The sequence below is a fragment of the Mesoplodon bidens genome (genome assembly GCF_964165515.1).
Source record: "Mesoplodon bidens genome assembly, chromosome: 10".
NCBI lineage: Eukaryota > Metazoa > Chordata > Mammalia > Artiodactyla > Ziphiidae > Mesoplodon > Mesoplodon bidens.
Window position 1 is genome coordinate 17,835,769 of NC_138172.1, and position 14,608 is coordinate 17,850,376.

The 14,608-nt window shown below is 48.3% G+C and overlaps 1 protein-coding gene across 2 annotated transcripts in view; it reads left to right on the forward strand.

The window, feature by feature from the left end:
• The window catches only part of PDZRN3 (PDZ domain containing ring finger 3), a 252,658-nt gene extending 238,940 nt beyond the window's left edge, over positions 1 to 13,718 (forward strand). For both annotated transcript variants that reach the window (XM_081247666.1, XM_081247667.1), the window contains 5 exons: positions 5,192 to 5,290; positions 6,691 to 6,753; positions 9,052 to 9,153; positions 10,439 to 10,555; positions 11,268 to 13,718. In XM_081247666.1, the coding sequence (XP_081103792.1) occupies positions 5,192 to 5,290; positions 6,691 to 6,753; positions 9,052 to 9,153; positions 10,439 to 10,555; positions 11,268 to 12,836 (1,950 nt within the window). In that variant the 3' untranslated portion in view covers positions 12,837 to 13,718. The remainder of the gene's footprint in view (positions 1 to 5,191; positions 5,291 to 6,690; positions 6,754 to 9,051; positions 9,154 to 10,438; positions 10,556 to 11,267) is intronic.
• The last annotated feature ends 890 nt before the right edge of the window (positions 13,719 to 14,608 follow it).

Sequence of the window (14,608 nt, forward strand, 5' to 3'; positions counted from 1 at the left end):
ATCTTGTTCTTTCATATGGGACATATTCCTCTGCCATCTCATTTTGTCTAACTTTCTGTGCTTGCGGTTTCCGTTCCAGGCTGCAGGGTTGTAGTTTTTCTTGCTTCTGCTGTCTGCCCCCTGGGGGAGGAGGCTGTCTGAGAGGCTTGTGTAGGCTTCCCAGTGGGAGGCAGTGGTTCCTGCCCACTGGTGCATGGAACTGGGTCTTGTCCTTCTGGCGGGTAGGGCCATGCCAAGGGGCATGCCTAGAGGGCTGTAGGCTCAGGAAGACTTTATGCAGGCTGTCTGCTGATGGGTGGGGCTGTGTTCCTGCCCTCCTGGTTGTTTAGCCTGAGGCATCCCAGCACTGGAGCCTGCAGGCTGTTGGGTGGAGCCAGGACTTGGTGAGAAAATGGCAGCCTCCAGCAGGGCTCATGCCAATGAGTACTCCTCAGAACTGCCGCCGCCAGTGTCTTTGTACCCTCAGTGAGCCACAGCCAATGCCCGTCTCTGCAGGAGACCCTCCAATACTAGCAGGTAGGTCTTGCCCAGAGTCTTATGAAGTCACTGCTTTTTTCCCTGGCTCCTAGTATGCACAGGACCCTGTGTGTGCCCTCCAAGAGTGGACTTTCTGTTTCCTACTGTCCTGTGGAATTCCTGCAGTCAAACCCTGCCAGACTCTCTGAGGGCTCCTTCCTCTTGTAACCAGACCCCCAGGCTGAGGAGCCTGACGTAGGACTCAGAATTTTCACTCCTGTGGGAGAACTTCTGTGGTGTAATTATTTTCCAGCTTGTGAGTCGCCCCCCCCCCAACAGTGGGTATGGGATTTGATTTTATAGCAGTTGCACCCCCTCCTACCATCTTGTTGTGGCTTCTTTGTCTTTGGATGTAGTATATCTTTTTTTGGTAGCTTCCAGGGGTTTTTTGGTCCATGGTTGTTGAGCAGTTAGTTGTGGTTTGGATGTTTTCATAGGAAGCGGTGAGCTGACATCCTTCTACTCCACTGTCTTGTCTCTGTCCTCGTGTGGCTTGTAAGTGATATTTTTCCAACTTCTGTTTCGAGTTCCCAAGAAGACCCAGGTAACACAAGGAAATATTATAGCCCATGCTATCTTAACATCATTGTCAAGTACATACCTAGAGTAAACCCCAGAGTAATACCCTGTGCTTTGTTTGTTTGCTTGTTTTATAAATTTATTTATTTATTTACTTTTGGCTGCATTGGGTCTTTGTTGCTGCATGCGGGCTTTCTCTAGTTGCCGCGAGTGGAGGCTGCTCGCCCTTGTGCGCGGGCTTCTCATTGCGGTGGCTTCTCATTGCCGAGCACGGGCTCTAGGAACACAGGCTTCAGTGGTTGTGGCTCATGGGCTCAGTGGTTGTGGCTCGCGGGCTCTAGAGCACAGGCTCAGTAGTTGTGGCGCACAGGCTTAGTTGCTCCGCGGCATGTGGGATCTTCCCAGACCAGGGCTTGAACCCGTGTCCCCTGCATTGGCAGGCGGATTCTTAACCACTGCGCCACCAGGGAAGTTCCCCTGTGCTTTATTATTACTGAAAATGTGCTTTACCGGCATCTGTTTATCCAGTACCACACATCCTTTTTAGAACCAGACCATTTTCAAGATAGAAAGCGGCTCCTAGAGGACTGCCCTTAAAGTAGAATTGCACTCCCCTTCTTGAGTCTGGTTTAAAGCATCAAGTGCTAAAGTTGTGCTTGGCAGGCAGCTGGAATTGGGGTGGGGCGTGGGGCTTGGACATCCTCAGGCGAGTGTTTCGATTGGAGTTGGCTCCTCCCATGCACTGCCCTGACACACAGCATATGCCTCAGGCTGCAGTCAGGCCTGGGCTTCTCCTCCACAGCAAGGACGTAAATTGGCCTTTGCAGTTTTTAAGTCAAGTCCGTCCAAAGTGAGAATGTGAGTGTCCCCATGACAGCCTGTCCTGGGAAAATTTGCAGTGGGATTTAAAGGCTCAGTGCAGTGCTGGGCTGTATATCATTCTGCTATAGTGAGGAAGCGTTGTTTTCAGAATATCAGTGACTGCAAACAGACCTGGTAATCAGAACCTCTTCTCTACCAGGCAAAAATGTCATGTTTCACCAACACACGTTGTATGTAACATAAGTCCAAACAGCATTTATGGGGAATCTATGACTAATTTTCGAACCACATATGGGGTTAATGGCAGCATATAAAAAGGGTTTAAGTAAGGAAGAATGTAAGATACTGTTGTTGATTAATTGTCAGTGATTCAGGTGAAAATACTTCAAAGCAACAAATGTTTTAGGATATCTTCCATGCCAGCCTGCTGTTTCTTTCTAAGAAAGTTGTCTCTTGTTATAGTAGTTCTTCAAATTTCTGTCAATCAAAAATATTGACCAAAAATAGCGTAGGAATGCTTTTCAGGTTAGGTTTTGATCAAAATCCTATTGATTGTAGATAGCAGACTGCACGCATTTTAGGGACTAGGCCAAAATGCATGAAATCTGTTTTTACGTGTCAGACCTTCATCTGTCACATTCCTTATGAGTCTTCCTTTTTCCTACTTGAATACTCCTAGTATGTCATGCTGTTTTTTTCCCAAGACATCAGTTCCAGACTTTTCACTTTCCCGAGTTCTTAAATGGAGCCCTCAATTCTACGTGTGTATTACAGAGTCATGCTTCTCAGACTGTCGGTGGTGAAAGACCGGGGGGACCAGGTTAGCCGGTTGGTTTAATTTTTAATGTGTCACTGACCAGTACGTGATTCTACCATGAGTGACACCATAGCTCACCCCTTGCCACTTCAGCTCAGTAGTACCTGACGCAGTCTTACGCCGTGGTCAGTGAGACAAGTCTGCTAATCCTATCCTTGGCTATCATGACAGTGTCTAAGTGCTATAAAATTTCTAAACACTGCCCTCATTTTCCGCACCTGCCTTGCTGTGACCTTGAAGCCAACTTTGAGTCATAGTAGAATGAAGCCCAGTGGAGCTCTGGTATCTTTTGACCTTTCTTAAGAGCTGTTCACCTTGGTGGCCAATCATTCAGTGAAAACTATAACCTGTAGTATCATTTTTATTCTGGGAAAAGTCATATCACAATGTTTATTATCTAAGTTTTCTTCTTACAGCCTCTCCAGTTACCCTTCTCTCTGCTTTGGTTGCACATGAACTTGTTCCAGAACCAGCTGGCTTCCACTTTGAAGCCAGGGCTCTGTGGCAGCAGTGGGGCTGCAGTGGTGCATCTGGAGCCAAACGAGTAATCAGGAAATTCCACGGATTTACACTACCTCTTAGGAAGCGCCGAAACGGAGAAGGTCTTCCCTTCTGCCTGTACCCAGATGAAGTGTAACCTGAGAGAGAAACTTGGGCATGCGTTTGAGACATGAGGATGATGTGGGTCTAGTATATTTGTGGTATGCAAATGGGTTATTCCAAAGTACCTGGAAAGAATGTGCCCTCGTGGTCAAACTCGTGCTACCTCTTTGATTGCTTAGTCTTTTTCTCAAAACACGAGAAACGAAATTCCCATCCAACTCAACTAAATTATCAGAAATTAATGGGATTTCATTTAAGGGAAACGTGCCACGTTGCTAAAGCTATAATGAGGAAGTCATTGAATTAATGAACATGTCAATATTCAGAAAATAAAATTATCTTATTGGGGGGCATGAGAAATACACGCACTCGGCTGCAAACAACGGCTCTGACTTCAGGCAAGAAGCTGCCTGCACGTATTGTACTGCGGTTTTCTGTGGACTGTCTCTGGGCCATTAGTCACTGTGCTGAGAGCTCGGCAGTCCCGTCTCAGTGACTCTTCACCCTGTCCAAGTGTCAGGGTGACATGCGCTAGTGAGGAAGCAGGCTTAGATATAGTAACAAGCCCATGAAACCCCGTGATGAAGCTGCTAGAAAGAGCTAGAGTTGGGATCTGCACACAGGTCTGCCTGTCTTCTGAGCCTCAGCTCTTCAGCACCATACTATACTCTACACGGCAGCTGGAAAGCCTGCTGAAAATATCGAGCAGATCATGGCAGTCTTCACCTTAAAAGTTTTCCAAGGCTTCCCGTGATGCTGAAATCAAATCCGAGCTCCCCAACACTGGCCCGTTGGCCCCACTGCCTGGCTATGCTCAGCCTGCTTCTCTCTTCCTCATTCACAGGGCTTCAGCCCTCCTGGCCCCAGGGCCTTTGCACCTCCTGTTCTTCTGTCTCGAAAGTATCCATGGTATTGGGCACCCAGGGGAGGGTTCCGTAAGTATCTGCTATGTAACTGTGTTGAGCTTTGACCACAAAAACAACTGTGCCCTCACCAAGAAGAGCCCGGAGAGAGAAGATATTTCCAGAGACAGACCCCATCTCAGAGCTCCTGCTGGTTGGCAAGCAGCTAACACTAAACACCAGACCGGGGCCTCTGCCTGAGAACCTATCATCAGGCAGCCCTTGGCCCTTCGTGCTGCTGCGTCTCGTGTGGGGGGTTGGCAGGATGGGTGGAAAGGGAGACTTGGCCCATGAACGCTTTCAGAGAACCACGCCACTTCCTCCAAGGGTCCAACAGTTTTCAAAGTTCTGACTTCATTCCAAAGCGCAGGTTCATTGGCAAATACATTGGCGTTCCCTGTGCCCTTGTGTCTCGCGTTGGGGCTCACTTTGCTTTTATCTTAATTTGCTGTAATGGCGGCGGAAACTAATTTCTCGACTGTAAATATCACAGCTGCTGGGGAAAGCGTTAATCACGTGCTATCACGTTGCCCTCCTTCCTTGACTCAATTTAGGTGTAGTCTGTTTGCAAGTTCTGTTACTGTGCCTATTAACAGAACACAACGGGAAATAATCTCACCAAACACACTGGAGACATTTGTACGGAAATGGCTGGATGGTTTGGGGTTTGGAAGTATTCTTGTTTGCGGCAGACGTTGAAAGAATGCTTTTTAAAAGCCCGACCCCAGAAGTCTTGACGCTGAGTGAAATATGGGTAATTTTTCTTTAGGGGGATCAATAAAATAACTATTTTCAAAATGACTTTATATTGACTGAAAGGTCAGAAATGCCCTGGGCATTGATCCCATGCCCGTAATCACTTTTTTGTTTAGTAAGTTAACTGCTCTGCCCACATCCAATGCAAAGAATCCAGTTCATCATTTAAACGAAATGTTTTTTTAAAGCATTTGACATCCTCCCAGCCCTCACTGCCTGCCGGGGTCTCACAGGGACATGCCCTTTCTTTGTCTAGGAAGTGGATCTCTACAGAATGAACAGCCAGGACAAGCTGGGCCTCACAGTATGCTACCGGACGGACGATGAAGATGACATTGGGATCTATATAAGCGAGGTATCGGGGCTGATTTGTCTTTTTATTAGTTTCTGCTTTATAACAAAGTGAATCAGTCATACATATACATCTGTTCCCACATTCCTTCCCTCTTGCGTCTCCCTCCCTCCCACCCTCCCTATCCCACCCCTCCAGGGGGGTCACAAAGCACCGAGCTGATCTCCCTGTGCTATGCGGCTGCTTCCCACTAGCTATCTACCTTACGTTTGGTAGTGTATATATGTCCATGCCTCTCTTTCGCTTTGTCACAGGGGCTGATTTTTTATAACCATATAGCAAGAGCAAGAGAGTTGGTCTCTTTTTTTTTTTTTTTTTTTGCCTTTTATGTGTTAACCAACCTTAACTCTGGCTCATGGAGATGTCTGTGGAAAGACGCAGACAGATTTCTTCGTCCCCTTTATCACGCTCCATGGAGTTACGTCTTTACATAGGGGTTAAGTTCTAATGTCGGCACATAAGACAAAACTACCTTCAGAAGCCTGCAAATCGGCCATAAAATGGAGCCGTGTACATGGCTTTGTGTGTTCAACCCCGAGGGAAGAGCAGATTCACATTTCCCTTCTCGTGTTCATTGAATGGGATGGGGGAGGGCATCATTTACACTTTTTAAAGTATTTCTGTGTCTGTTTCTCTTTTTTCTTTTCTTTTGGTGCGGTGTGTATAGTTGAATTCACGTTAAGTTCAGTGCAACTTCAAAGTACATAGAAGCTATCTTGGTCTTCCCAGAGGAGACAATGCAAAGCAACTGGTTTCAGGATAGATACCTTACCACGCACTGCCCTCTTTGCAAGCACAGAAACCCCATGTTGTCAGGAAATAAAATCCATCCCCATGGGATGAATCAAGGGATGTGTCTGCTAGGCTTAATAATTATCCCTTTGGGTATACTTCCCCCACCAAGCCCATCATTACTGCATTTCGGGGGTGTCTCTCCCAAACTCAGTCCCACTTGTCTCAATTATATTTCATTTTTAAAGTTACTTTCCAAAATTTAATATACACATTTGGTAAAATAATTAAGCTCTGGTTGCTAGCCCACATGATGAAGGGTACCCTTTAACCTGTTCTACAGCACACTTCTGATTTTCATTCCCGTGCACGCAACAGGAGGCAGCTGTGCCTCTTCATCCCCTCAGGTCACCAGGGTCTGTGCACACTGCTGTGTAGCAGGGTTGCCGTGCAAGGATCCCGGAACACAGCCTGGAAAGGGCTTGGAAACAGATCAGTCCCTGTTCGTCTCCCTCTGCATGACCCTAAGTCTTGTTTATTTCGGTGCAAAACGAAAACAGAGGGACGAGCACGACTATGTGTTAGAGGCAGACTTTGGAAAGGGCCGTTGTTTATTTTCGTGCGTGTTTAAGTTACCCACTCCGTGCTGAGATGTCTGCTGTGTGTTGCAGATCGACCCTAACAGCATCGCAGCCAAGGATGGGCGCATCCGAGAAGGAGACCGCATCATCCAGGTAGGTCAGCTTCCTCTGTTTATCACTAAAGAAAGAGCAAACTGGTTCTCATAATAGCTTTGGGGTGGAAATGCAGAAGTTAACAAACAGGGGGTTGCAAATATCAGGTGTGTGGTGAGGCCAGAGAAGGTAATGGCTGAAGTACAAGCTATGGAAAATACCTGGCAACAGGGTGTGGTGAGGCGTGAGACAAACTGGAGAGAGGACGCATGCCCCACCTAAACAGGAAAGCTGCCCCAGCGCTTTGCAGCGTATGAGCCAGCTCATCTCCCTTCCTTTTCCTTCTCTTCGGGCCACAGACAACACATTAGTGGGCCAGATCGGGCCCACAGTTCTTGTGAACCAAAATAATGCTCATTTGAGCTTTCTCTGAAGGATTAATTTTGGACTGAACATTTCAAGTTTGAGCCATCTTTTAAACTCCATGACTCAGCATTTAACTAGTATATGCCATGGCTTTTAAGAGTGGTTTCTTTATCTGTAAAGGATACCTGTTGCTCTTTCTGAGTCAAAATGAGACCAGTCTTTTTTTCCCTTTAATTGTCTTTTAATTTAAGCTTTAATTATTTTTTTAACAAGTAACATTTTTTATTGAAGTACAGTTGATTTACAATGTTGCATTAGTTACAGCTGTACAGTAAAGTGACTCAGTTATTATACATGTGTATACATTCTATTATTTTCCATTACGGTTTAATCACAGGAGATTGGGTATAGTTCCCTGTGCTTCACACAGTGTAGGACCTTGTTGTTTATCCATTCTCTATATATACCAGTTTGCCTCTGCTAATCCCAGACTCGCAGTCCCACCCTCTCCCACCCTCGTCCCCCTTGGCAACCACCAGTCTGTTCTCTGTGAGTCTGTTTCTGCTTCATAAATAGGTTTATTTGTGTCATATTTTAGGTTCCACATATGAGTGCTATCATAAGATAGTTGTCTTTCTCTTTCTGACTTCCTTCACTTAGCATGATAATCTCTAGTTGCATCCACGTTGCTGGAAAAGGCATTGTCTCATTCTTTCTTTTTGATGGCTGAGTAATATTCCAGGGTCTGTATGTACCACGCCTTCTTTACCCATTCATCTGTCGATGGACGTTTAGGTTGCTTCCATGTCTTGGCTGTCGTAGCAAACAGTGCTTCAGGGAACATTGGGGTGCGTGTGTCTTTTGGAATTAATTATAGTTTTGTCTGGATATATGCCCAGGAGTGGCACTGCTGGATCCCATGGTAATTCTATTACAGTCTTTTTTAATCTCACAGAAATTGAGAGGCTCTGGTTCATGGGTAGAAGACTTAGCTTCTACCTCTGCTCCTTCCTGTCTTCTCATTTCGAATCCACTGTGTTTATACCTATCACTGCCTACCTCACTGAGAGTAATTTTCATTTCCTTTTTCCACTGCTTATTCTTACACTTGGCCTGACTTCAGCCCGGACTGTCATTGCTGACGGGGCTGAACCCTCAGGAGTAACGGCCTTTTCAGTGGCTCTAGTTTTCCACTAGCATCTGCCATGGGCCACGGAAGCACTGAGTTCCTTAGCTGGCCCTCCCTGCCTCCCGGACAACCCCACATCCCCTCGTTGACCCAGATCCATCACCCCCTTTGCTGCCCGTTCCTTCACTGGCATAGAGAGTCAAGGGCAGGCTCCCCTTCCAGCTCCGTGGGACCACTGCTGTGTACCGTGGAGCTGAGACCTCCAGACCAGCAGAGCTCGAAGGTGCCAGGACAGGAAGCCAAAATCCTGCCAGAGAGCGATCAGGTGTGATGGTGAGAGACCCCCCCCCCCTCCCTCTTGACCTCCTGTCCCACCTTAAAACATTAAAGTGTGAAACTGGGAACAGAGAACACTGCATCATTCCAGCACGTTCACGTACAACGCCCATCGCTGCTTTTTTCTCCGATATGATCTGAAAATTAGCTGTAGTCATGCTTTAGGTATATTCCATTTAGACTCCTGCCTGGGTATATTTAATTACGTGTCATTAAATTGCTTAGATGTTTTCCCTCTTCACAACGCTGTGATTTTTCTCAGGGCTGCCTTTTGGAGTCCCAGCTACTTCTGTCCACGTAGCCTCCTCCTGGGCACTACCCCCAGGGAGGCTGTCATGTAGACCAGAGACACTGCGTCAGTTTGAGCAAGGCCTTTCCTTCTGAAAACCAGCGTATTCTTTTCAAGCTGCCTGGAAGTTCTCTGTTCCAGCTGTGAGTGGTGACAGATGCAGGCCTGCAACAGTGCAGAATGATTCTGCACAACTTACTCAGGCTACCTGTCCACCCCTCCACCTTTTTCTTTTTAGATTAACGGGATAGAGGTACAGAACCGCGAAGAGGCCGTGGCTCTTCTAACCAGTGAAGACAACAAGAACTTTTCCTTGCTCATTGCAAGGCCCGAACTCCAGGTGAGTCAGCTTCCGGCACAATGAAGCTGGGTCTGTAGTTCTAAAATCAGTAACAGAGTCTAACAACGTCCCTGGCCCTGCAGAACACTGCCCACGTATCGAATCTGAACTTGAAGGTACTCCGTACCCCAGAAAGGTAATCTGAGTTGCTCAGACTTGCAATCTGCTTCTCGTTTTGACCTTCTAAGGAGCGTGCTGACATCCACCCTGGCATTTACACGGCGGGCCCCGCACGTTCGTTAATGCAGGGAGCGTAATGAAGGAAAAGAGGAGGGAACATAAGGGCACGGAAAACAGCCAGGGTCATGCCCGTCAACATGTTTGACTTCCGGGGACCTGACCAGTTTCTGTGTGGGTCTCATTTACAGCTGCAGAGTGTTAAGGAACGTACAGCATGATGATTATAGTCAATAAACTTCAGGTGTTCTTTCTCATCACCCAAAAAATAGTAACTGTGAGATACGTTAGTTACTTGATTGGTAATTATTTCACTATGTGTATATGCACATCAAATCATCGTGACGTACATGTGCCACATAGTACAGTTTTTACTGTAAAAAAAGGAAAGAAACTTTGGTCAGCAGACTCTTCCTTAAAGGGCCAGAGAAAAAGTATGATGGGCTTTGGGAGCTGTGTATATGGTCTCTGGTGCCGCTGCAGTGCAGAAGCAGCCGCAGACAATACGTAAACAAAGGGGCTTGGCTGTGTTCCAATTACACTGTCTTTAAACAAACAAAAATAGGCCAGATCTGGCCCACGGGTGGTAGATGTCAGACCCCTGAGTGGTCTGCTTTTTTACGGGCACGAGAGAGAAGAGCCTGATAAAAGTGATAGGCCTTGCCCAAGACTAACAAACGGCTAGGTTAGTAGAGCTACCTTTTTCTTTTTTGTCAGAAAGAACTCTTTCTGTACTGTAAGTGCCTTCTCTTGGGGGTCTGCTAAACTTGTGTGTGGGCCTTCAAGCAGAAGAGCAGGCAGGGCTACTCAGTGGCCTCCTTCACTGAAAGGAGCTAACCTGGGGGAAAGCGCTTCACCCTCCAACAGTAAAACAGCAGACCACAGCCCTGTCCCCCGACGGGTAGGGTGGGAGCTGTCTTCACCGTGAGCAGGGGGTAGTCGTCTGTCGTAGAGCAAAACGACAGGCAGGCTGCATTTCGATGACCCCTGGAGGGGGCCCCAGAAGTATTTCTCCCCAGGGTTACTGTCCTTTCTTTAAAATAAATACATAAAATGAAAGCGAAAGGAGCCTCAGCTGACGCATGTGTGGGCGGCTGCCTCTCCCCAGCTGGACGAGGGTTGGATGGACGACGACAGAAACGACTTTCTGGACGACCTGCACATGGACATGCTGGAGGAGCAGCACCACCAGGCCATGCAGTTCACCGCCGGCGTGCTGCAGCAGGTACCGCCCCCCACCAGCCCCTCCGCCCTGCCAGCAGCCCGGCTCCGCACCTCCCTCGGGATGCCGAAGACCCTGAGCAACCCAGCTGCCGCCGGGAAGACGGCCAGCAAACTAACTAAGTGCTTTTCTGTTCGCCCGAGTGAAAGGCAAGCCCGTAGTTTCCCTGACCACGAGAGTGCCGTGTAGCTTATAAAAGCAAAAGCAGTAATGCCCGGGTACCCCTGACCTTCTGATACTCGTTTCGAAACCAAACCCCCCCTGTGCCGGCATTAATGTATCGCTAGATCCGAGAAAGAAAGTCATGTTTTCAAAAGCAAAGCAATTCCCTCTGTTTAACCTGAGCTGCTTGGCACCCTTTCCGTGCCCCTTCTATGCCACCACCATTGTCAGAGATACCCTAACTAACTAACTACTAATCGAGGGCCTTAGGAGCTAAAAGGACGTCATCTGTGCCTCCTGCTTCCCGTGCGTGCACAGGGGTCCTCGAATGGCTGGACTCACTCAGTGAGGTAAGGTGACTATCGTCCTCCTTTCCCAGGTGCAGAAACTGAGGCCGAGAAGGAGGTTCAGTGGCTCCCCCAGGTCAGGCTGACCGGGTAGTTAACCCGTAGCTAATTCCCAGGCCCCCCCTCCTACAGGAAGAGTCACACCTGGGAACTGCACCTCCGGCGTCCCTCACTGTGCCCGTGTGTTCTTGTTTTCTGTCGTGTAGAAGAAGCACGAGGAAGACGGGGGAACCACAGACACAGCCACCATCCTGTCCAACCAGCACGAGAAGGACAGCGGCGTGGGCCGGACGGACGAGAGCACGCGCAACGACGAGAGCTCAGAGCAGGAGAACAATGGCGACGACGCCCCCGCGGCCTCCCCGCCGCTGGCCGGGCAGAGGAAGCTCACGTGCAGCCAGGACACCCTGGGCAGCGGCGACCTGCCCTTCAGCAACGAGTCCTTCATCTCGGCCGACTGTGCCGACGCCGACTACCTGGGCATCCCGGTGGACGAGTGCGAGCGCTTCCGCGAGCTGCTGGAGCTCAAGTGCCAGGTGAAGAGTGCCAGCCCCTACGGCCTGTACTACCCGGGCAGCCCCCTGGACGCCAGCAAGAGCGACCCGGAGAGCGTGGACAAGGAGCTGGAGCTGCTGAACGAGGAGCTGCGCAGCATCGAGCTGGAGTGCCTCAGCATCGTGCGCGCGCACAAGATGCAGCAGCTCAAGGAGCAGTACCGCGAGCCCTGGATGCTGCACAACAGCGGCTTCCGCAACTACAACACCAGCATTGACGTGCGCAGGCGCGAGCTCTCGGACATCACCGAGCTCCCCGAGAAGTCCGACAAAGACAGCTCGAGCGCCTACAATACCGGCGAGAGCTGCCGGAGCACCCCGCTCACCTTGGAGATGTCCCCCGACAACTCCCTGAGGCGAGCGGCCGAGGGCATCGGCGGTCCCTGCATCGAAGGCGCTGTGGGGACCACCGAGGCGTACGGGCCGTCCCCGAGGAATCTGCTCTCCATCACGGAAGATCCCGAAGTGGGCTCCCCGGACTACAGCCCTTCCCCTGAAGAGCTGGACCCCAGCCAGGCCCTGGAGGGCAAGGAGAGGAAACCCAGCGACGGCAGCGGGAGCCCCACCCCCAGCCAGAAGCTGGGCGGCGGCTCATACCTGTCGCCCTTCCCGCACTCCCCCTACAAACACGCCCACATCCCGGCGCACGCGCAGCATTACCAGAGCTACATGCAGCTGATCCAGCAGAAGTCGGCCGTGGAGTACGCGCAAAGCCAGATGAGCCTGGTGAGCATGTGCAAGGACCTGAACTCGGCCAACCAGTCGGAGCCGAGAATGGAGTGGAAAGTGAAGATCCGGAGCGACGGGACGCGCTACATCACCAAGCGGCCGGTGCGGGATCGCCTGCTGCGGGAGCGCGCGCTGAAGATCCGCGAGGAGCGCAGCGGCATGACCACGGACGACGATGCGGTGAGCGAGCTGAAGATGGGGCGGTACTGGAGCAAGGAGGAGAGGAAGCAGCACGTGGTGAAGGCCAAGGAGCAGAGGCGGAGGCGCGAGTTCATGATGCAGAGCCGGCTCGACTGCCTGAAGGAGCAGCAAGGGGCCGACGACAGGAAGGAGATGAACATCCTGGAACTCAGCCACAAAAAGATGATGAAGAAGAGGAATAAAAAGATATTTGATAACTGGATGACGATCCAAGAACTCTTAACCCACGGCACGAAATCTCCAGACGGCACTAGAGTATACAATTCGTTCCTATCGGTGACTACTGTATAATTTTCACTTCTGCGGTATGTACATAAGAGAGAACACTACCGTTGAGGTAGCAATTCCTGCCTCGTTCAATGCGGCAAGCTTTTGTATATAAGATAAATAGCGTCATCATGTTTATAGTCGAAATCAGCGAGCCCTACCCACTCACTCTGGGTGTCGTCTTAGCTCTATTTTAAGCGGAGAAAAAACCACCCGTAACTGTCTTGGAAGGCAATATTAGCAAAACACAGAGCTTTTTTTTTCAAATAGCAGTGGTACTTTTTATACTCGTTACTACCTTTTACATGAAGTTTTTAAATTTCAGAAAGATCTTTTATTAAGCATACCTTCACAGAATAATTTGTTTACACACTATATTCATATACGAAAGTTAAACACACTTTTTTTTTTTTTGCCTGCCAAAAACTCAGATACGACTGCCAGTATCTATTTTTAATGGAACCCTACCTTATAATATGTGAGTGACCGTTTAACATTAGGTCAAAGCTTCAGCTCCAAAAACCACCAAACTGTGGTTCACGAGGTATACTACACATAACCAAACCAGCGGTGTTTGTTTGTTTAGAATTGGGATACGCATTTAAACATTCTTCTCCTGGTTAAAGTTCCCAAGAGAGTGTAAAGGTTTTTAACAGAAGGCAAACTATAACGCAGCTTCGTGGAAGTTTAAAGCATGTTTGCAGCTACTGCAACCCGTTGGAGGACTTTGCATGTACAGGAAAGTTGTGGATGGAGTCAGTTTGTGGAATTTTAAGTGCTCACTGTAGTAAACCTTTGCTTTGTAGATTCAAAGGGACAGACTTTTACGAGCAAATTCAGAGAACCATGGTTAGTTCTAAACAGTAAGTAAAATGAAGTTAAAATAAATTATTATTTTCTATTTGATATGTTTTGAAGTGATTCCTCATTCTGCAGTGGTGCCTATAAAATAAAAGCCTTTTGCAGGGTGTATTTTTTTTCCTTCATTGTATTACCTGCTGCCTCGGAAGAATTTGAGCGTTTCAGATCATCCACTACCTTCATTCTGCCCGGAATCCAAAGACAGGTCTGTTTGGTAGGAAAAAAAGCAAACTCACCGTTGAATCTAGCATTCGAATGACTGTCTTGCAGAAAGCCTCAACTTGGCCCACGATGCTATACACTGGAATAACTGAGCAAGTTTATCAACCAAGCTCGTGTTCACAACAAAACCCCTTTGGTTTACTGCCTGTCAGTAATATGTAACATCTCTGAGTAGCTAGGCCCAACTTTCCATTTCTGAGATGCATCTGCAAAACCCACAATATTTGCATAGAACAGCAAGGGTCACCAAAGTGGGTGGGCTTCAAAACTGGTATCTTTCACACTGCAGCAACCCAGAGAATCCCAAATACTGAATTCACTACGAATTGTTCCCCGATTATAGTGTTCACACAGATGTCAGCTATAATGTCTACTAAAAAGACATACGTACATACATACATACACAAATGAACGAATGACTGGGATTACAAAGGGTATCATTTTCATTTGCCATGATGCCAGACATCTGGTTTTCTCACTGAAATTTGGATTGAAGTGGCCAGGTGTTTAGGTATCTGAGACTTAGATTCCTCCAACACGCCCTGTTCAAACCCATATTCCTCCCTTGCGGCCAACATCTTAAGACGAGTCATTAGTAGTCATACTTCCATTAGAACAAACAACGTAGATATGACACCAATATATTTATTCCTCACTATTAAGATATCTGTTCATAACCTCTTCCAGACCAGGCATCGCGAAGATAATTACAC